At 41.5% G+C, this 23,971-nt stretch overlaps 1 protein-coding gene across 3 annotated transcripts in view; it reads left to right on the forward strand.

The window, feature by feature from the left end:
* LOC132815817 (cAMP-responsive element modulator-like) overlaps nt 1–23,971 on the forward strand; it is a 138,536-nt gene that overhangs the window by 80,477 nt on the left and 34,088 nt on the right. For 2 of the 3 annotated variants that reach the window (XM_060825089.1, XM_060825088.1), the window contains exons 6-7: nt 125–267; nt 3,201–3,389. In XM_060825089.1, coding sequence (XP_060681072.1) covers nt 125–267; nt 3,201–3,389 — 332 coding nt within the window. Of the gene's footprint in view, nt 1–124; nt 268–3,200; nt 3,390–19,306; nt 19,373–23,971 lie in introns of those variants that run through there. The other variant, XM_060825091.1, reaches the window with a different exon arrangement.

Below are 23,971 nucleotides of genomic sequence, written 5' to 3' on the forward strand. Positions count from 1 at the left end.
AAAATAGCATTTTGAAAATATTGTAAATGAACCAAGTCCCAAAATGATAAAAATTAGGAAAATTACATTAGCAACTGTCTTTCTTTATATCATAGTTAGCTAAACTTAGGTTATGTCATTTCAGAAAAATCCTAAATGAATTATCTTCTGATGCACCTGGTGTTCCAAAGATTGATGAAGAAAAATCAGAGGAAGAGGGAGCGACAGCTGCTATCACTACAATGGCAGTACCAACATCTATCTATCAGACAAGCACCGGCCAATACAGTATGTAATATCATTTTAAATTATGTTTATTATTTATCGATGCTGACAGCAGTGACCTTAAATATTTACTTCAACTATATATTAAATATTTTACTGTGATGCTCTAACACTTTTCAGCAGCATTACCAAGGTCTATTGGTTAATTAAAATTTTGCAGGTCTAGTGAGAGTAATTAAGAACAACTTCCTTGATCTACTGAATAATAAGCCATACAGGATATCGGGTTCTTTCGTTCATCTCTTGCTCTATGCATAGTGAGTAGAACTCAATTACAGTGTCTTCAATGGCCCTGACTAAGGGCTAAAATCAAATTAGTGTTAAATATCTTACAGAGAATTTGTGTTTGTGTGTATCTATCAACTGAGACCATACCAACATTCTAATGTTTTTCTTGACCAAGATCTACCGACTTTTGCTGTCTGGTTTCAGAATTGTATTGCTTAAAAAAAGTGGAAATTTACTTTCCTTGGCTGTCAGTTATGTCAAGTTTCACTGAGAATTTTCCTCCGCAAAGCCTAGCAAGGTTTCTCACGGTATCTTAACAAACTCACCTTATTAACTACCTATCCTACCCTTATGGTGCCCTTGTCTGATTCTAGCCTCATTCTACCACTTGCCATACCCTGAACAACTTGCCACTGTCAAGGTGTACTGTGATAATCTCTCAGCCCTGGCATCATTTTGAAATGACCATTGTGCAGCCAGATAGGCACTGTTAATCTCGAGCTGCCCTGCATGATTCCTGTCATTTGCTGCCCGGGTATGGCAGACAAGGGAAAATTGGCACTCTGCTTTGCGGACAGAGACCTTGAGGTGCTGCTAGACAGGGTAATGCACACGCTTGGCATTCTTTTCCTTCAGTGAAAACCACACCGATCAATCTTAGTCATCTGGAGAAGGTTACAGTAATATAAGAAGGTCAGTGACCTTGCTTATTCCACCAATGTAAGTAGCACCATATTCTGTCTGATATCTCACACTCTCACATCTGCTATCTCCTGCCATGGCTCATGCTGGACCATTCTTGCTGTTGCTTGCAACATCTTCACTCAGAAATGATCACACAACCCAACCTCAGACATCACTAACCCTGCATGCTCTGAACACTACTTTCTCACATACTTAGGATACCTTCCTACCTGAATCAAAAGTAATCAGTTCGGGTCATCCTGCTTAATATCTGGCTCTCTCCCATTCCAGGAGGAAAATACTCCACAGCAGGGAAAAAGAAATGAGTGATGCACTGTCTGACATCTGAATCCTCACTCGTAAATGAGGAGAGGATCCTGACTATCCATATCCAAGTTCTTGGATGGATATCAGAGGTTGCACATGACTTGCTATGCCAGGATTCCCCTGAGCAAAGGCTGTTTACCTTGACATGTCTGAGACATATGAGAATCCTGACAAGCTCCCTGGGTTTAGGTCTGTGTAAAATGGCATTGCAATACAGCAATACTGTGAACTGGGTATCTCTGGCTGAGATGCAAAGGCACAAAAAGGCAAGGTAGGAATACTTTGGGCTTCCAGTTAGGATCAAAATGAGTCAGTAATAATAGAGCCTATGGACTGGTTGAAGGTGAAGCAATGTCCCATTAATGAGCTAGGTCTGTGTCCCGGAGTACAAAGAATTCTTGCTGCAGTATTTGAATGATAGTGGTACCTATTGAATGCCACTATCCATGGGCGTGGGCTGTATATGGCTTGTGTCCATACAGCATGCATTGTCATAGTGCTTGGTGTCCAACATGCAGGTCCTTGATGAGCTGAATTCACTAGAGCCACTCTGACTTACATATTGAGAATTCTCAGTAGCCAGTATGCTCACGGTCAGCTCTACAATAGAGAGCTGTACATTGCTGAGGCATGGTCTGCAACTATAAAGGTCATTTACAAGCAATAATCCTCTTTAATAGGCAAATCACCTTGACTGAATGAGTTCTGAAGAAGGGTTGCTCAACATGATACGTTAACTCTGATTTCTCTCCACAGATACTGCCAGAACTGCTGAGCTTTTCCAGCAATTTCTATTCTTGAATCTGATGTACAGTTTTTATTAAGAATCTTGCCTTGATGCCTGCAACTTAATTAAAAATGCAGTGATTTGATCGCAACGCCAAGTTAGGCTTCAATGGACTTCTCATGCAATTCGGCTTATTTCAAACTATAGTCCACGTCATTCAGGCTCTTATAAGATTCTGCCAATATATACTTGAAGCTTTTTGACCAAAAAGTATTTTTTCAACAATGCTCAAAGTTCTATTCTGTTCTCTCAAACAATTGGATGAATTTTGGAGGAATTGTAAAAGCCAGTATTCCATAGTGCAAAAGTCTGGAGAGCAATAAAACTGGGGGTAAAGCTTTAAAAGAAACCAGCTGGAGAATGTGATTTGAAATTCAGAAATGTACTATTACTAGAAAGTATGTTTTTAATGTTCTCCAAAATAAAATCTGTAAGGTTCAACTATCAGATCTTTTTAATACTCAAAGAGTTAGTCCTGCGCCTATTAGCCTCACACTTTGATTCGCTTACTAATTAGTGGCTTGTTTCATAGACATATGACTGGTCCTATCTGGTCCTTCATGCATCATCTTCCTTTAAAAATAATTTTAAATTAATTTAACATGACCTGGTCTCTCAAAACACTGAAAACGTCTCCGAATGACTGTCACGGTCTTAATGGTGACTTTTGACATGTGTAACTATGAACTTTCCAGACTTTTACATCCATTTAAATGTTAAATCTTTATTTTATAAATATTTTAGTTTCACTTCTAAATTTGAAAAAAGTGGTAGAGGAACAGTGACAGGCTGACATTAACTTTGCATTGCTGAAATGAAAAGCTGCCATTCAAAACGATCAAAATTTAATTTTAAAATGGGTTCTAATATTTATCTGGCAACTTCACTTACTTTTATCTATTCTTCTTAGTTGCCATTGCTCAAGGTGGAACTATCCAGATTGCAAATCCAGGAGCTGATGGTGTACAGGGATTGCAGACACTTACAATGACCAATGCTGGAACGCCTCAGCCCGGGGCAACCATTGTCCAATATGCTGCACAGTCAAGTGATGGGACACAACAGTTTTTTGTTCCAGGCAGTCAAGTCGTCGTTCAAGGTAGAAAAAGTAGATTTATTTGACACAATAATGTTGTAGCAGTGTTTTAGAAGAAAAGTAATATGTTCAGAACTGAAACTTCAAAGGACAAGAATAGTGTTTTTTCAGAAAAACTGCAAGCATTCAATATTGTTGTAACTTAGAAAAATAGAACGTGACAAATTATTAATTTGATTTTATGTCCATGTAGTTTTAAAGTCAATGTAATAGTAAAACTTCATTAAAACATGGTAGTAAAAGACCAAAATTTAAATTCCTTGAATTCTGCGTGGAGGATAAGTTTCAGCAAATTTATTCATTTCACTGGGATGGCTGGAAACGAATCTAAAGGAGTCCTATCTGAGTTTACCATGCATGCAGACTATGAAGTCTTGGTAAACCCACAGTGACTGATTTGAAGAAAACGAAGATAACTTTGTAAAATTGCATATTTAAAGTCTCAAATGCTCAATATGGACTTATATGCTCAGTATTTGCTAACAGAATCAACATTGGCTTCAATCATATAAACTATCATTATCAAATTATCATAAATTTCTGAAGGGTAATGCTCAGCATATTTTCTCTACTGCTTTATGATTTTCACATCTTCGTTGGCAATAAAGTTCATTATTTGCCAAGGTAGAGGTATTTATTAAGTTAGCAGAGATGGGGAGAGATAAGTAATGTTCAGAGAAACAGAGAGAGGTACGTGGGATTAAAAGAGCGAGAGAGGGAGTGAACTATATAGGTATCAGTGACTACGACAACATTTCCTCATTGCTAATTCACCTTGAAAAGGTGGTAATGAGCTGCTGCCGTGAACCATTCCAAACAATGTAGTCTCGGTAAACCCACAGTGCTTTTGAGAAGGGAGTTCGAGGATTTTGAAATAGTAATAGTAGATGTACAAGCTTTTAGTTACAAGTCAGGATGATGTATGGCTTGGAGGGAACTGAAGTTGGTGTTCCTATGCATCTGCTGCCTTTGTCCTTCTAGGTGATAGAGGTCACAGGTTTTGAGAATGCTGCCAAAGGAATATAGGTGAGTTACAATGATTTTGTAGACATTGTTGCCACTGTGCAGTGGTAGTGGAGGAATTGAATGTTGAAAGTGCTGGACGGGATGCCAATCAAGCAGGCTGCTTTATCCCAAATGAAATTGAGCTCGAATATTGTTGGAGTTGCTCTCTTCAGGCAAGTAGAGGTCATGCTCCTGCTTTTTTGCCTTGTATAGATAGCAGCGAGCCTTTAATGCAATGCTTTGGGGTTTGTTTTCACTTTAATTGTAAGATTACAGGTAATTATAATCATAGACTGAGTTAGTGCAAATGTAAAGCTTTAGTAGTTATGTGAGCCTTTCTGGGTATAAATATTTCATAAGTTTTATGGAAGTTAATATGTGTATCATAACAAGCACAAAATAATTCATCCTTAATAAAAAGGCGTGGTTTTCAGTCCTTCTGCTTTAGGATACCAGTTTGAGATACTGGTTGGCAGGGCACAACTTTCTTGTTCCATTCTGTTGATTGGAGTTCTCCTTCTGTCTTCAATTATCTTTCTTGTACTTTGAATGACTAAAGCCCAGGCCTTATTAACCCTTGCTAGCAATTACTAATGTGATGTTCAAAGACATCCTGATCTCTGGTTTGTTTATTGGTAAATGAGCAGTTCATGCATGTGGTGTTCATGCATGAACGTCTTGTGTACTGCTCAAACTTATTGATTAAGTAGTGCATGCCCAAAACCTGATTGGTTTCTTTAAAAGTAATGGATACCTTAGTGTCTGTTTCATTATTTCACATGCCAGTTACTTTCGTAAGATCATCTGTTTTGTAGAAACTTATCCCTGTTAGTTTACCAACTTTACAGATCTTTAAGAGAAGATGACATGAGCAAGCAATTTGTTTAGAATATGTAGTGTCAGTTCTTTGTGATTAATCATTCCAAATGTCTCAAATGGTACATCTTAAAAAGATCAAAACTACAAGGCTGCAAAACACATTACAGAACTGAATTCCAAAGTTACAGATACATATTTCACATATATACATATTCATAGGTCTGTTACAATATTATACCATTTCAACCGATAGCTGTGTCTTTCAGTAAGAACCTTTTAAGCTCTAAGCATTTTCATATATTCTAGCCTACATTTGAAAGACTGAATTATAAAACAGCAAACAGCCCATCAACATTGCTATCAACCTGCGCTATGCGGCTACCTTCTCCCCAGAAAACACCAAAACTAACCATAATTAAACAAAATATATGATTTAATTTCTCACTTGCTTAATCAAGGCAAAATTCAGTTATTGGAAACTAATTTAACCCTACATTAGGGCGTTAGGAGTTGAGTTACTTGCCACAGAATTTCCAGCTTCAAATTTGCTGTTGTCATCACAATATGTATCGTCCATATTAGTTTCTGGTCAGTGGTAACCCCCGCTATGCTGTTAGTGCAGAATTCAGTGATGGTACTAGCCATTTAATGTCAAAATGGAAATGTTTTAAGACTATAAGACGTAGGAACAGAAGTAGACCATTTAGCTTATCGATACAAAACGAGAATCATGACTGATCTAAATAATCCTCAACTTCACTTTCCTGTCTTTTCTCTCCTTGATCCTTATTGATTTAAAAATCTAACTCAGCCTTGAATATACATAATGGCCCAGCCTCATCGGGTAAAGAATCCCACAGTACCCTGAGAAGAAATTCTTCTACCATCTCTGTCTTATGTGTGTAACCCTGTAATCTGAGATTATGGCCTCATTCCACAAGGTGCAATAACGTTTTTTCATCAACCTTGTCAAGGCCTCTAAGAAAAAAAACCAAAGAACTGCAAATGCTAAAAATCAGAAACGAAAGGAGAAATAGCTGGAAAACTCAATAGGTTTGGAAGATATTTGGAGATAAAGCAGAGTTAACATTTTGAGTCCATTGACACTTTAGAAAAATGTATGTTTCAATAAGGTCACCTCTCATTTTTGTGTATTCAATGAGTGCAAGTCCAGTCTACCCACAATCCCCAGATGTCTGGAACCTTGTGAACCTACTTAAGACATCCTCCAATGCCATTGTATCTTTTTAGACTAAATATGAGTGCAAAATGGGGTCATGCAAGACTGTCATGGCACCAACCCTCTTGTCCATTTCCCTTGCTGCAACATTCCCCCATCTCCATGGAGCTCACCGCTACAGCGGAACTAACCTACAGAAATGAGCAGCAAAGTGTTTAACCTTCAATGCTTCCAAGCCAGAAGCAAGACCACCCCAGCTCTGTCAACGAGCTGCAGTATGCAAAAGATACCTACGTGTGCACACATTCCAAGGCTGAGCTACAGACCATTCATTCACTATAGCATGAAAGAGATTGGACATCAGCCTAAATATCTGGAAAAAGAAAGGTTCTCTACTAGACCGCTCCTACTACACAATGGTGTCCCAAGATTATCAAAATCCACGTAAGTCCCTGGACAACTTGGATCATTTTCCGTGGCAGCCATTGGCGATGAAATCCAACATTCATTTTAGTGTGGCACTGAAGCTATTTGATGTCTGAGGAATAGTGTATTCCAAATCTGGGATCTCAAACATAACACCAAGCTTATGGTCTACAGAGCCACTATGGTCCCCGCCCTCCTACATATGCATCAGAAACATGGAGCAGATACCACAGACACCTCAGAACCTTGGAGAGTTATCATCAAGCTGCCTTTACAAAATCTTGCAAATCCACTTCCAGAATAGGCATACCAAAATGAGTGTCATCTCCCAGACCTATATCCCTGAATTGAGGCACTGGTCTTGCATGACCAAGTGCCATGGGTGAGCCGTATTGTCCACATGCGAGACACAAGACTCCCTAAACAATCTCAGGACAACTGGAGGAAGAATGTCTCATCTTCTGCCTCAGATCCCTTCAACCCCAGGGCATCAATGTGGACTTCACCAGTTTCCTCATTTCCCCTCCTTCCACCTTACCCCAGTTCCAAACTTACAGCTTAGCACCATCTTCATGGCCTGTCCCGCCTGTCAATCTTTCTTCTCACCTATCCGCTCCACCCTCCTCTCCGACCTATCAACTTTACCCCTTCCCTCATCCACCTATTGCACTCCCAGCTACATTCTCCCCAGCCCACCCCCTCCCATTTATCTCTCCACCCCCGAGCCTTCCAGCTTCATTCCTGATGAAGGGCTCCTGCCCGAAACATCAATTTTCCTGCTCCTCAGATGCTGCCTGACCTGCGCATTTCCAGCACCACTCTAATCTTGTCCCTAAACAAGTGGTCTACTCTGAACTCCAGACTGGGAAGCATTCATTTGGAGGGCAGAAGAAACAATACAACAAACCCAGAAAGCCTTCCTAAATAAATGCAACATACCCACCGAAATGTAGGAGTCACTTGTCACCCGCCTGCCTGGAGTGGATGTACATCATCCTCAAATTTAATGTACAACCAAAGAAGATGATCTTTCCTTAGATAAGGGCCCCAAAGCTGATCAAAGTAGTCCTGCTATTGATAACTAATTCAATTCTCTCTTGTTTGAAATGTTTAGCAGTTCTGTAGCTTGAATGTACCCTGCTACTTATCAACACATTGCTGGATGTTGTCATTCCTTGCTACACATGGAGTTTTCAGTATTTGTGGAGTCTCAAATGGTGCTGAACATTATAGGATCACAGGTTCCTGATAATTGTACGATCGCGCAAGGTAATTGATAAAGCTGCAGGAGATGATTGATCCTCGGGCACTATCTTGAGAAGCTCCTACATTGATGTCTTGGGACTGTCATAATTGATCTCCAATAATCATCTTTGTGCTCAGCATGACCCCAAGCGTAGAACAGAGAACAGTACAGCATAGGAACAGGCTCTTTGGCCCATCATGTCTATGCTAACCATAATGCTGCTCTAAACTAATCCTATCTGCCTGTAAATGGTCCCTCCCCATCTATTTTCTGCCTGTTCATTTGTCAGTCTAAATGTTTCTTAAACTTTTGTTAACGGATCTTCTTCTACCACCTCCCCGGCAGTGTATTCCAGGCACCTATTGCCCTCAGTGTACAATAAAACCTGTTCTTGCACATCTCTTATAAACTTTTCCCCTCTCACCCTAAACCAGGCCCCTTAGCATTTGACATTTCCACCTTGAGAAAGAAATTCCAGCTGTCCACCCTATCCACACCCCTCAATTTTATATTTCTATCAGGTTGCCCCTCAGCCTCAAATGCTGTATAGGGAAATAAAAATCCAAGTTTATCTAACCTCTCCTTATAGCTACTGCACTCCAATCTGAGCTACATCCTGGTAAACCTCTTCTGCACCCTCTCCAAATCCTTCTAAAAGTGTGACACCCAGAACCAAGGGGGTACCAATATCCTGGGGGGGATATTTGCTAATGCTCTTCGAGTGGGTTTAAACTAATTCAGCAGGGGTTTGGGAACCAGAATTGTCGTCCGAGTACACAGGAGGTTGAGAGTAGTGAGGTCAGAACTAAGGTTTCAAGGCTGCAAGAAGGCATTGACAAGCAGGATGTGTGTCTACTTCAACGCCACGAGCATCTGGAATAAAGTGGGTAAAGTTGCAGCGTGGGTTAGTGCCTGGGATTTCGATATTGTGCCCATTTCGGAAACATGGGTAGAGCAGGGACAGGAATGGTTAATGCAGATTCTAGGATTTGGATGTTTCAGTATGAACAGGGAAAATGGTAAAACAAAAGTGGGGGTGGTAAGGGGGCATTGTTAGTCAAGGACAGTATTGCGGTTGCAGAAAGAACTTTTGAGGACTCATCTACTGAGGTAGTACAGGCTGAGATTAGAAACAGGAAAGGAGAGGTCACCCTCTTGGGAGTTTTCTGTAGGCTTCTCAGTAGTTCCAGAGATGTTGAGGATCGGATAGCAAAGATGATTGCCGATAGGAGTGGTAGTTGTTATGGGGGATCTTTAACTTTCCAAATATTGACTGGGAATACTACAGTTCAAATACTTTAGATGGGTCAGTTTTTGTCTAATGTGTGCAGGAGGGTTTCCTGACACAGTAATGCAGACAGGCCAACAAGGGGCGAGGCCACACTAGATTTGGTACTATGTAATGAACCAGTCAGGTGTTAAATTTGGAGGTAGGTGAGCATTTTTGTGATAGTGACCACAATTCAGTTATGTTTACTTTAGCAATGGGAAGGGATAGGTATATACCTATACTGCAGGGCAAGAGTTATAGCTAGGGGAAAGCCAATTATGATGCGATTAGGCAAGATTTAGGATGCATAGGATGGGGATGGAAATTGCAGAGGATGGGCACAATTGAAATGCGGAGCTTATCAAGGGGTTGCAATAGCTGTTCCTTGAATAAGTATGTACCAGTCAGGCAGGGAGGGAGTTATCGAGCACGAGAGCCGTGGTTCACTAAAAATATTGAATCTCTTGCTATAGAGTCATAGACTCATAGAGATAGCATGGAAATAGACCCTTCGGTCCAACTCGTTCATGCCGACCAGATATCCCAATCCAATCTAGTCCCACCTGCCAGCACCTGGCCCATATCCCTCTAAACCCTTCCTATTAATTTACCCATCCAGATGCCTTTTAAATGTTGCAATTGTACTAGCCTCCAACACATCCTCTGGAAGCTCATTCCACATACGTACCACCATCTGAGTGAAAAAGTTGGCCCTTAGGTCTCTTTTTTATTTTTCCCCTCTCACTCTAAACCTATGCTCTCTCGTTCTGGACTCCCCCACCCCATGGAAAAGACTTTATCTATTTGTCCGATCCATGCCCCTCATAAATTTGTGAACCTCTGCAAGGTCACCCCTCAGCCTCTGACACTCCAGGGAAAACAGCCCCAACCTATCCAACCACTCCCTATAGCTCAAATCCTCCAACCCTGGCAATATCCTTGTAAATCTTTTCTGAATCCTTTCAAGTTTCACGACACTTTTTTCCGATAGAAAGGAGACCAGAATTGCACGCAATATTCTAAAAGTGGCCTAACCAATGTCCTGTACAGCCGCAACATGACCTCCCAATTCCTGTACTCAAGACTCTGACCAATAAAGAAAAGCATTACCAAACACCTTCTTCACTATTCTATCTGCCTGCAACTCCACTTTCAAGGAGCTATGAACGTGCACTCCAAAGTCTCTTTGTTCAGCAACACTCCCTAGGACCTTACTATTAAGTGTGTAAGTCCTGCTAAGATTTGCTTTCCCAAAATATAGTACATCACATTTATCTGATTAAACTCCATCTGTCACTTCTCAGCCCATTGGCCCATCCGACCAAGATCCCATTGTAATCTGAGGTAACTTTTTTCGCTGTCCACTACACCTCCAATTTTGGTATCATCAGCAAACTTATTAACTATACCTCTTATGCTTACATCCAAATCATTTATATAAATGGTGAAAAGTAGTGGACCCAGCACCGATCCTTGTGGCACTCCACTGGTCACAGGCCTCCAGTCTGAAAAGCAACCTCCACCACCACCCTCTGTCTTCTATCTTTGAACCAGTTCTGTATCCAAATGCAAGGGTAGTCATGGTAGGGTTTTTTAACTTTCCAAACATAGACTGGAACTGCCATAGTGTTAACGGTTTAAAAAGAGAGGAATTTGTTAATTGTGTAGAAGAAAATCTTCTTATTCAGTATGTGGATGTACCTGCTAGAGAAGGTACAAAACATGACCTACTCTTGGGAAATAAGGCAGGGCAGGTGACTGAGGTGCCAGTGGGGGAGCACTTTGGGGCCAACAACCATAGTTCTATTAGTTTTAAAATAGTGATGGAAAAGGATCTAAAAGTTGAAGTTCTAAATTGGAGGAAGGCCAATTTTGATGGTATTAGGCAAAACTTTCAAAAACTGGTTGGGTGCCGATTTTGAGTCTTTGAGTTCTTGCAGTCCTGCAACGGTGTCTCTGTTGCATTCTTCTTTATACTGAAAGGAGGCCCATTTTATCACATCCTTGGACATTTCTAGTGCCTTGCGTTAGCGGACAATCGTGGATGGAATTTGCACTTCCAGGTTCGGCATGCCTAGACCGCCGTTCCTGTTGATGGCATACAGGATTCAGTCAGCGGTATGAGGTGGAAGTTGGAGGAATTCTTTCATGGCGTTTTGTATGATATGGTCCAGCTTTAAGAGTGTGCATTGAGATACTTTGGACAGGATCAAATTAAAATACAATCTGGGGATGACATGCGTTTTTAGGATCTCTAGGCGTTGCCTTGGTCGGAGAGATGCTGCCTATATTCCTTTCACTGATGTCTAAAGCCTCTCCTCTCATTCTCCTTCTGACACACCTGCCAACAGATTGATACAGGCACCCAGGTATTTCTCAGTATCAGCTGGGGGTATATAAGCTATAAGTTCATTATGCAGCTTCCAGTTAGCAATGTGATTATATAGGAAGGTCTTCCTCTTAAAGTGAAGTGGAAGCCCTTCATCTTTGTGATGTTAATATTGAGGCCCTTATGGTCACAATGTGACTGGAGCAGCTTTAGATTCCTCGCCATACTGGTGTGAAAGTCACTCAGAAGGGCTATGTCATCTGCGAAGGCCAAATTTGAACAGTTGACTCTTCTACCACCCAGGGCACGGCGACCCCTGAGTCGGTCTTCTCCAGAGAGCATGTCAGAGGATCTAGAGCAATGTTAAGTAATATTGGTGAGAGTGGGTCGCCCTGCTTCTCACTCCTCTCAATGTTTATTGGAGTGGTACAAGTACTGTTCCCTTCTACCACGGTTGTATTGCCAGTGTAGAGATCCTTGATCAGACCTACAAAGGCTTTTGGAAGATGTGCTGTTTGCAACGTTTTCAGTAGTAGTTTGTGCCCGACCAAGTCGTACGCTTTCGCCAGCTCAGCAAAGACTACTGTGAGGTCCTTGCAGTTGTGCTTTGCTCCCTTAACTATATTCTCAAGGTTAACAATGTTTTCATTGCACCCGGGAGTGGCTGCTAGAAACCCTTTTTGTATATTGTTAATTCCGACAATTTCTCTGAGGGGTTTTGCCATTATTTTGTGAAAAATCGTAGCAGCATCGACCAATAGTTATTGGCCGCCAGTTGTCGATGTTTTTCAGGCAGTCTACATCCTTGCACTTAGAAATCAAGATCATTCAACTTTTTTTTAGCAATTCTGGAACCTGCTCAATTTTAGCGATAGGGAGAAGAGTCAGGATGGGCGGGTTTCCTCCTCCTCGTGAATGGATCTTCTATCACTCAGTTTCAGGCCATCTGGTCCAGCGACACTGTGGTCGTCTATCCCCTTGATGGCTGCCTCGACCTCTTCTACCTCTATGGGTTTCATCAAGGATCTATCATCTACGTTCTCCGTAAAAAGGGTGTATTTACTGATATTTGATTTTTGATTTGGTGTCAACAGTTTCTCTCAGAAACATGCCTCCAGTTTCTCTTTTGGGAGAGGACAAGTGGTTGAGGCCAGTGCCTCCATGATCTCACGAGCTAGCTGGCGCTGGTTGATTTTGTAGAGCTGCAATTTTGCTCTGAGCAGCACTTTACGTGTTGTCCATCTTTTCTTTGCACTGGTATTATTATCTTGTCGTTTTTAGTTTGTCCTTCTTAAGGCTTGTTTAATTTATTCTGTCTCTTCCTACTGTTCATTAGTAGGTCGGTAATACTCTCCAGTAGACCAACTCCGAGAGCTAGAGTGTTTCTTTGCGCTGAAGAGCTCCTCAGCTTGTGTTAGCTGGTTATCTATGTCCCTTTGCTTAGGGATTGAGGCTGGTGTTCTGCAATTGGCTCTTTGGAGTGGGTTTGCATCATCGGGATTATTCTGGACACTCTCTGCCTCCGTTTCGTGCAAGTCATTGGTTATTGTTGTGGTTTTGTTCGCCGAGCTGGAAGTTTTTGTTGCAAACGTTTCGTCCCCTGGCTAGGAGACATCATCAGTGCTCTGGAGCCTCCTGCGAAGCGCTTCTTTGATGTTTCTTCCGGTATTTATAGTGGTCTGTCCTTGCCGCTTCCGGGTGTCATTTTCAGCTGTCCGCTGTAGTGGTTGGTATATTGGGTCCAGGTCGATGTGTTTGTGGATGAATGCCATGTCTGTAGGAATTCCCTGGCTGTTCTCTGTCTGGCTTGCCCTATGATAGTAGTGTTTTCCCAGTCGAATTCATGTTGCTTGTTGTCTGAGTGTGTGGCTACTAGGGATAGCTGGTCGTGTCGTTTCGTGGCTAGTTGATGTTCATGTATGCGGATTGTTACCTGTCTTCCTGTTTGTCCTATATAGTGTTTTGTGCAGTCCTTGCATGGTATTTTGTAAACTACATTAGTTTTGCTCATGTTGGGTATCGGCTCCTTTGTTCTAGTCATTGGTTATGCTCGCATCAATTGGGATTTGGACCTCTGTTAGGGTGTTTGCAAGATTCCTGCATTTGTCCGAGATTTGCTTGAGTATTTTTGTTTTAAGGATGCTGATGATTGATTTATTAATGAATTTGCATCCTGCAAATCTCATTTTTAATTCCCTCAGGAGTGCCACCTCCTCCTGTGACCATATGTGATCACTTCTCCCTGGTTTGCCTTTGACCTTGAGTGCTGTTTTGAGGCACTTTTCATTTCATAGACTGGGTTGTTAATGCCTCTCATGTTGACCAAGTCCAGCCTGGGTTGTAAACCTCTGGTCGCACAGGCTGCATGCAAAGTCCCTCACTGGAGGGGGTTTCTTACCTTTGCATTTGGTGTAATGGCAGTAGATTACATGTTACACTCCTGCTTTGTTGCAGGGTGAATTTTGTTCGGATGTTCTTAATTTGGTTCACCTTGGTCATGTGGATCTTGAACAGACTCACGGTGGGGAACAGAGTGTTGCCGTCCGTGCAAAACAACCCATCGACAGGGTAATGGATAATTACCTCCCGGTCAGATGTTCTGTCATGGACTGGTTCAATCACAACTCCATCCATGAAGGCAATTGTGTTGTTTGTTATACCATTGGTCTCTGTTTCAGTCTCATTCTCTGTGCCCCGTTTCGAAGTTTGATAATCCTTGGTGTAGAAGGTTTGGGTAGTTATGCATATCCCATCCGGTGGGTTGGCTGCCCACATGGCTCCTTCTACAACCTTATCTGTGTCATCCATCACCAGATGAGCCGCTCCCTTGGAGGAATAGCTGGGCTCAGCTCCAAGTAGGGCGGTAGGTATCGTCCCAAGATCACTGTCTCGATTTGACTCGAGACTGATATTATTGCCAGTTGTGTTGTGCAGGCACATTTACAACTTAACAACTTAACACAGCTCACAATCGTGGATGAAGCTGCAGAAAGGTTGTTTATCCAATATGTTTCCCAGCCAGACTGCTTCATTGGACATGGAAAACTCATTCTTTTTTTTGAGATCGGTCTGTGTGGACCATGGCTGTCTCATACGTTTTCTCAGTCATTCTGTCATTCAGCAGCCAAGGCTAATGAGCTTACCAGTGGGACCAACGAGGAGGTATGACACAAACCATGTGCCAAAAATACGTCAAAACGTCATAGTTACTCCCGCCAATTATAGATCAGTGAGTCTTACTTCGATTGTGGGTAAAGTGTTGGAAAGGGTTATAAGAGATCAGATTTATAATCATCTAGAAAGGAATTTGAATAGGGAGAGTCAACGTAGTTTTATGAAGAGTAGGTCGTGCCTTACAAACCTTATTAAGTTCTTTGAGAAGGTGATCAAAAAGGTGGATGAGATTAAAGTGGTTGATGTGGTGTATATGGACTTCAGTAAGGCATTTGATAAGGTTCCCCACAGTAGGCCATTGCATAAAATACGGAGGCATGAGATTGAGGGTGATTTTGAGATTTGGATCAGAAATTGGCTAGCTGAAAGAAGACAGAGTGGTGGTTGATGGAAATATTCATCCTGGAGTTCAGTTACTAGTGGTGTACCGCAAGAATCAGTTTTGGGTCTACTGTTGTTTGTCATTTTTGTAAATGACCTAGATGGGGGCATATAAGGAAGGGTTAATAAAGTTGCTGATGGCACTAAGGTCAGTAGAGGTGTGGATAGTGACGAAGGATGTTGCAGGTTCCACAGGGACATAGATAAGCCGCAGAGCCAGGCTGAGAGGTGGCAAATGGAGTTTAATGCAGAAGGATGTGAGGTGATTCACTTTGGAAGAAGTAACAGGAATGCAGAGTACTGGGCTAATGGTAAGATTCTTGGTAGTGTAGACAAGCAGAAAGATCTCGGTGTCCTGATACATAGATCCTTGAAAGTTGACAGCCGCGTTGATAGAGTTGTTAAGAAGACATATGGTGTGTTAGCTTGTATTGGTAGAGGGATTGAGTTTTGGAACCATATGCTCATGCTGCATCTGTACAAAACTCTGGTGCGGCCTCACTTGGAGTATTGCGTATAGTTGTGGTCACCGCATTATCAAAAGGATGTGGAAGCTTTGGAAAGGGTTCAGAGGAGATTTACTAGAATGTTGCCTGATATGGAGGGAAGGTCTTATGAGGAAAGGCTGAGAGACTTGGGTCTGTTCTCATTATGCACCTAACACCAAGGGTGATTTAGCATGGCCAATTCACCTGACATGCACATCTTTGGATTGTGGGAGGAAACCGGAGCACCCAGAGGAAACCCATGCAGGCAGTCGCCCCAGGTTGGAATTGACCCCAGGTCCCTGGTGCTGTGAGGTAGCAGTACTAAACTACTGAGCCAGCATGCCGCCTTGGAAAAAATTACAACAAAACTCAATGCAGGAATATGAATAGTAAAGGAAACATGCTATGTCACACCTCAAAGGGCTTGGCAAATAAAAAAAGGAAATGGACTTGCAATGATACAAAACTATGGCATCTACTCAATTTGCGATGAGACAATCACAATTTTAATTTCTGATTGGCATCAAAGTGCCATGCCTCACCCAGTTTTCTGGCTTCTGGAAATAACTATGCTAATTATAGATTTTGCAAATGCAGTTCCAAGTGCACAATAAATACTTTAAAACAAATTCTTTACATCCAAGACACCATAAGCTAACTAGGCCAGTGGCATTATCACGATACTATAATTTCCTAGTGCTATACTACTCAGACCAAATTTCTTCATAGACTCCCTACAGAAACCGGCCATTTGGCCTAACAAGTCCACACTGACCCATTCCCCTACCCTCTTATTCGAACAGTTCCCCTGACTAATGCAATTAACCTATATATCCGTGAACACTATAGGCAGTTTGGCATGGCCGATTCACCTCACCTTTGGGCTGGGAGAGAAAACCTTAGAGAATGTGCAAACTCTACACAGGCAGTTGCCCAAAGCTGGTATCGAACCTGGGTCCCTGGCATTGTGAGGCAGCAGTGCTAACCACTGAGCCTTCAAGTCTCTTCTATTTATTTATACAGAGCATGGGTGTGTCTAAATGTTTTAATAGCAATCAAAGTCCTTTCTTTTTGCTTAAACTTTACATTTTCCCATTTCCAACTTGGACATCTAGAGGGTCACAGTTAAAGATCTGATCATAATCTTCACTTGGAGATAAGTGCTGGGCAGCACGGTGGCTCAGTGGTTAGCAGTGCTGCTTCACAGCTCCAGGAGGTTCAATTCCTACCTCAGACAACTGTCTGTATGGAGTTTGCACATTTTCCCCGTGTCTGCGTTGGTTTCCTCCGGTTTCCTCCCACAGTCCAAAGATGTGCAGGTTAGGTGAAGTGGTCATGTTGGATTGTCCGTAGTGTTGGGTTCATTAGTTAGGGGTAAACATCGGGGAATGCATCTGGGTGGGTTGCTCTTCGGAGGGTCGGTGTGGGCTTGTTGGGCCGAAGGGCTTGTTACCACACAGCAGGGAACCTAATCTAATCATCAATGATCAAATGACGTAATAAAAAGCAAACTTGCCTTATATTTAAAAAAAAATTCTCTTCAGATTTCTAAATTGTGCGTAAGTGTGAGTTCAATACACTGTACAGACATTCTGTGCCAAATCTCAACTGTACATTTCCCTGCCAAACATCTGCCATGTCTTCACTCAGTGATCAAGATTGTCAAGATCCTTTCAAATTTGGTCACTCTGTTTTTAACTATAGCTGTTGCTTAGACAGCAATATATTCACTTCTGAATCAAAAGGTTGTGGGTTCTAATCTCATTTCAGAAACTAGAGTGCAAACATCATGGCTGACTCTTCAGTGTAGTATTGATGGAGTGCTACACTGTTAAAATATTTGTTTTTAAGAAAATTACATGATACCATTTGGAAGAAATACAGGGGAGTTTCCACTGTGTCTGGGGCCAATTAGTATCCTTCAAACAATATCATTAACTAAAAAAAAATGGATTGGTTATTCATTGTTGCTTGTAGGAATTTGGCATATGCAGATTGGTTGCTACATTTTTGTCTGCTAAATGCTTGCAAATGTCTATGGTCATAAGAGACACAATACAGTACCAAGGCTTTTTTAGATTTTGGTAACTGCTGGAAAATTAGGCGAGGGCAGAATCAAACTTGACCGCACTTCTCACCATGAGTAGATATACTAACACTCCTCGCTTTGACATATATGTGATGAAAAGCCACACCTGGCACTCAGTAATCCAGTAAACAGCATCTGTGATGAATGAATCTATAGGATTCTTTACGAGGGTTGTTGTGGCTGGACCATTAAGCATAATCAAAGCTGAGAGAAACGGATTTTTAATCATTATGGGAATTTAGAATTATTAGGAAAAGGCAGGAAAGGAGTTGAGGATTATCAGAGATCAGACATGATCTCATTAAATGATGGAGCAGACTCAAAGGGCCAAATGGCCTATTTCCTATGTCTTCTGGTCACTTATCGTAGAAGGTAGTAGTTAGCTACTTGATAGTAGAGTCATTGTAGAGGACTTCTTCCATCACTGTGAAGATTGAAAAATGACTGACAGGGCAGTAATTGGTTGACTTACTTTTAGTAAGCAGAACATACCTGGGCATTTTTACAAAGCCATATAGATGCCAGTGTTCTAGCTGGACTGGAACAACTTAGTTAGTGGTGCAGCTAGTTCTTGGAGCACAAGATTCTTATTCAACGTGAGTAAATTACCAAGGTCTTTTTCTCAGGGTAGGGGAGTCCAAAACTAGAGAGCACAGCTCTATGGTGAATGGGGAAGGATTTTAAGCGGATATAAGGGACAACTGTTTAATGCAGAAGGTGGTGCATGTCTAAAACAAACTGTCAGAGGAGGTGGTAGAGGCTGGTACAATTACAACATTTAGAAGGCACCTGGATGGGTTCATGACTAGCAAGGGTTTAGAGGGATATGGGCTGATTGCTGGCAAATGGGACTAGATTAATTTACGATAGCTGGTGGGCACAGATGATTTGGACTGAAGGGTTTGCTTCTGTGCTTTATAATTCTAGAATGTATTTTCCTCAAGTCTTGATTGATTTCTAAAGTGGTTGTCAGTCAGAACTTAAAAAAGGAATGAATTTGCAGTTAGCATTATGGGAGCTGTTCTGAGAGGAAGAAAACTCAAACGGATAGATTTTATACTTGGTAGAAATATCAGATTTTTCTAAAAAATGAACAAACATTTTTCTGTCACGCTGAGGCAATATGGCAAACATTTTCTTATCTGTAAAATATTTTGAAAACTGTTAAATCCTAAGAAATGGAAGTTAGCAACAAGATTTCTTCAAAGCATTTTCTTTGCACAGAAAGCTGCAATTATATCTGAGTAAAAGTCTCTTTAATACTTATTGTGTTTAAACTAAATTTTGAGTTTGTAGGCATGCTTTGCCTTCTAAGAATAAGCTATTAAACAATCGAAGCATAATGAAAGTTATTAAATTCAATGTTTATAAATTATTAGTTTTGACATTTGCAGTGTAGAAAGTATCCAGTTAAAAAGCTGTTGTTGAAAGACATTGATGTCACTCTGATGTCATTGTGTCTTATTGTAATCCTATAAAAGCATGTTGCCTAAGAGCCTTTCACATAGAGTAAGTGGAGAGAGATAAGCAATCTGCAAAGGGTTAGACATGGCTGTGACACAGGATGATACAGAAACAGGTAAAGTAACAGCAACAGATACAAAACATTTTGTACATATTTAAAACTAATAAGTTCCTTTTCTTTATATTTCAGTAAACAGATAAATTTGCATATTCAGTTTTCAGTACTGGCACTACATACTTGCATTTTGATAAATTAGCATTTAGCTGAAATTGTTTCTCATTTAGTGCACTGAATTTTTTTTTGTTGTGTTGCAGATTAGTTTTAATGAAAAAAAAATGTAATTTGTCCTGTTTTGTAGTATATTTTCCCATTTCACAGCAAAGCTTCTGATTGGATACAAATGTAAGTTAATGTGCCTGATTTTGTATCTAGCTCTTTTTATTATTTGTTCCCTCGAACATTTCAATTTAAATGTTGAACGAATGACACATTCTGGAACAGGAAGTTACCTTATTAAATTTTGTATATATATGTGTGTGCATGTGTGTGTGTGTGCGTGTGTGTGTGTGTGTGGTGTAAATTAATTTAAAGAAGTATGATGTGCCTGTGCTGTGAGTTAATTAAATGTCAGATATGCAGTAAATCCCGAAGCAGTTGCTTTAATGAAGAATTTGTTGATGCACTTTCCCTCTTTTCTGTGTATTTTAGGTGGTAGATTTACACCCTATTGAGTTTAGCTTGCTGACGTCATTAGAGTTCCTGGAATTTAGTGTCAACAGGGAAATGTAAATATTCAAAAGAAAAGGAGGCACTTATTGACGTCTGAATAGAACACAAACCTATTTTACGTGTTGCTCTAGTGTTTTGCCAAAAATGTTAAAACCACAAAGATGATGTTTTGGCTCAGTGTTTGTTCCACTGTTACTAAACTGAAAATTAAGTATTTCTGCAGATTGACATATATTTTCATATTTATGTAATCTTTACCAATGCTACTTTAAGGTTTTCTGTTTTCTCTTCCATAATTTGCACTTGTGTTAAGGCAATCCGTGTTTAAAAAACATGTGTGTGATTCTTTTTCCTAATTGTTCTAGTAATAATCCTGAGTTTAAGGTGGTATTGGGGCCTTTTCTTTGAAATACAGGGGAACCTCGATTATCTGAACAAGATGGGCGGCACTATTTCGTTTGGATAATTGATTATTCAGTTAATCAATTCAATGCCTTTCCTCTGGGGCTCGGAGTTTTCTATTAAGTCTGCTCCCTGTTCGGACTAGGCAGCAGCACAGCCACGCAAGGCCCAACCCCATCCAGCATCACCTCCCTGCTTGCCCTCCAATTCCGCCCCTCCAACCGCTCCCCCAAACCCCATCCAACACTGCTTCCCTACCCCCACCCACTCTGCCCGCGCCCCAATCCCGTCCAACACTGCCACCCCGTCCTCCCCCGGCCCCTCTCTGGGGCAGCCGAACTGGACACCCACAACAAGACTACTGCTGCTACTGCCTTTTGGGGCGGGTGAGTCTCCAAATAACTTGAGCGTGGATGCACGTGCTCATACTCACATAAACTTTTTGACAGGTTGCACCTTTGCCCTGTACAGGACAATGTTGGAGAGATTATTTGGGGAAGGGGGGGTTTAGGGTTCACCCTTGTGTAGAACTCCAGGATAAGTGTGGGGAGGGAGAGAGAGGGGGTGAGAGGTGAGTCATTTAGAGACGGTGTTTACACTCCCATCAGTCCAGGACTGTTCTCAGCGGCACTTTTAATCACTGTAAACAAAAGACGCGATCAGTGTTGGACACATGTCTTTGATGTACTGTTTCTGTTGGGACCTTGACACCCCCTTCGGATAATCCAGTTTTCGGATAATTGGTATTCAGATAATCGAAGTTCCTCTGTACTTCACTGTTGTGGTAATAGGATTTCCTTAAGGTGTTTGGAAAGGAAATTCAACAACAATGTTTCCACGTCAAGTTGGTCTGTGACTTAGTAAGTTTAGTGGAGGTTTTTTTCATATTTGTTTGTGGGATAGCAAAGTGACTACAAGGCTGCCATTTATGACCCATCCCTAATTGCCTTGAGAAGGTGATGGTAGCTATCAACTTGAACTGCTGCACTCTCTGATGTATAGATGTACATGTAGTCCTTTTTGAAAAGGAGATTCAGGCTTTTGGCCCAGGGCAGAGAAGGATCAGCAATGTATTCTTAGGTCAGGGTGGTGGGAAATTTCAAGAGTAGGCTGCAGATGGTGCCTTTTCCATGCATTTGCTACCCTTGTCCTTTTCAGGTTTTAGTGATTTGGAAGGTGCTGTTGAAGGATACTTAGCAAGTAGATGCAATGAATCATGCACAGATGATGCAAGCAGTGAATGTTTAAAGTTGTGGATAGAATGTGGATAAAGCATTCTGCTTTCTCCTTACATAGAACGTTCAGTTATACAGCACAGGAATTGACTCTTAGGCTCATAATGTGCTGAACATGATGCCAAACATCATGCCAAATTCAACCAATCCCTTCTACTGCCCTTGGTCCATATCCCTCTATTCCTTGCATATTCATGTGCATATCTAAAAGTCCCTTAAATGCCTCTATTGTAAGTGCCTCCACCACCACTCCTGACAGCACATTCCAGACTCCTACTGCTCTCTGTGTAAAAAAACTTGCCACTCAAATCTCCTTTGAACTTTCCCCCTCTCACATTAAATGTATGCCCCCGAATATTAGATTTCAATCCTGGGGAAAAAAAGATTCTGACCGTCAACCCTATCTATAAATTTCATAATTTTATAGACTTCCATCAAATCTGCCCTCAGCCTCCACCGTGCCAGAGAAAACAACTTAAGTGTTTAGCTTCTCCCTATAGCTCATACTCTCTAAACCAGGCAGCATTGTGACAAACTTCTTCTGCAGCCTCTCCAAAGCCTCCACATCCTTCCTGTAATGTGGCAATCAGAATTGAATGCAGTAATCTATGTGGCCCAGCCAAAGTCTTGTAAAGCTGCAACGTGACATCCTAACTCTTGTACTCAATTCCCTGACCAATAAAGGCAAACACGCAATACTACTTCTGTACCACCCTATCCACTTGCAGGGAACTATGGACTTGAACCCCAAGATCCCTCTATGCTTCAGTGCTGTTTAGGGTCCTGCTATTAATTGCATACTTTTCCTTAACGTTTGATCTCCCAAAGTGCAGCACCTCACACTTAACTGGATTAACCTCCATCTGCCATTTCTCCTCCTATATCTGCAACTGATCTATAGCCTATTGTATCCTTTGATAACTTTCTAAACTACCTACAACTCTACAGATCTTTGAATCATCTGCAAACTTAGTAACCATCCATCTACGTTTTCATCCAAGTCATTTGTATATCATAAACAGCAGAGGTCCCAGGTCATAGAGTCATAGAGATGTACAGCATGGAAACAGACCCTTCGGTCCAACCCGTCCATGCCGACCAGATATCCCAACCCAATCTAGTCCCACCTGCCAGCACCTGGCCCATATCCCTCCAAACCTTTCCTATTCGTATACCCATCCAACTGCCTCTTAAATGTTGCCATTGTACCAGCCTCCACCACATCCTCTGGCAGTTCATTCCATACTTCACCCAACAGATCCTCCAAGATTAGTTGTGAATTTCACTGTATGTTAATTTTCCCAGATGCACTCCAATGTCCAGCGATACACGAATTGAAACAGCAAAGGCGGTAACTGTACAGGTTCTCTTTCTCTCCTGCACTGTCCTCACCATGTGCTTTCTTTGTCTGCTCTTCTCCCTTTTAAACTGCTGTTGTTTTGACTTTTTTTTCCCCAAAGTTTCGAAACAATGCAACAGCATATAAAACAGTCATTGCTGCTCCTAGAATTCGAGGAAATCACCTCCAACACCTAAAATACCTCAAAAAAAGGAGCAGCTCTTACAGCCAGAAATTTTTCCCATCCTCCATCTTAGATTACCCGGTTTTGTGGAACACCACTAATCGCAAACCTCCATCCAGGAAAACATCTTGCCTTCTATGGGCTAGCCAATTCTGAATCCATGCTGCAAAGACACTGTGGATCCCATGCATTTTCATCTTCTGAATGAGCCTCCCATGAGCAACCTTGTCAGAAGCCTTGCTAAAATCCATGTAGACAACAGCCAATTGCTCTACCCTCATCAATCAACTTTGTCACTTCCTCAAAGAATTCAATCAAATTAGTAAGACATGACCTGTCTTACTGTGCTGACTGACGCTAATTAGGCCATGTTTTTCCAAATGCGTGTAAATCCTATCCCTCAGCATTTTCTGCAACAGCTTTCCAACCACTGATTTGAGACTCACCAATCTATAGTTTCCTGCATTATCCCTATTTCCTTTCTCGAGCAAAGGAACAGTGTTAGCTACTCTCCAGTGGCTATCCAGGGTACAAAGATCTTGGTTAAGGCCCCAGCAATTTACCCTCATGCCTCTCTCAATAACCTTGGGAACTTATCCATCTTAATTCTCCTCAAGAGATCAAACACCACCACTTTCTTGGTCTCCAAAATGCTGAAGCATATTAGCATGCTCCACATAAATCTCACTACCCTCCATCTCCTTCTCCTGGGTGAATACTGACGCAAAGTACTCATTTAGGATCTTGCCTACATCCTCTGCCTACAACACAAGTTCCCTCCTTTGTCCTTGAGTGGTCCTTCCTTCACCTTCATTATGGTCTTC

Source organism: Hemiscyllium ocellatum, chromosome 5, assembly GCF_020745735.1.
Source record: "Hemiscyllium ocellatum isolate sHemOce1 chromosome 5, sHemOce1.pat.X.cur, whole genome shotgun sequence".
Lineage (NCBI taxonomy): Eukaryota > Metazoa > Chordata > Chondrichthyes > Orectolobiformes > Hemiscylliidae > Hemiscyllium > Hemiscyllium ocellatum.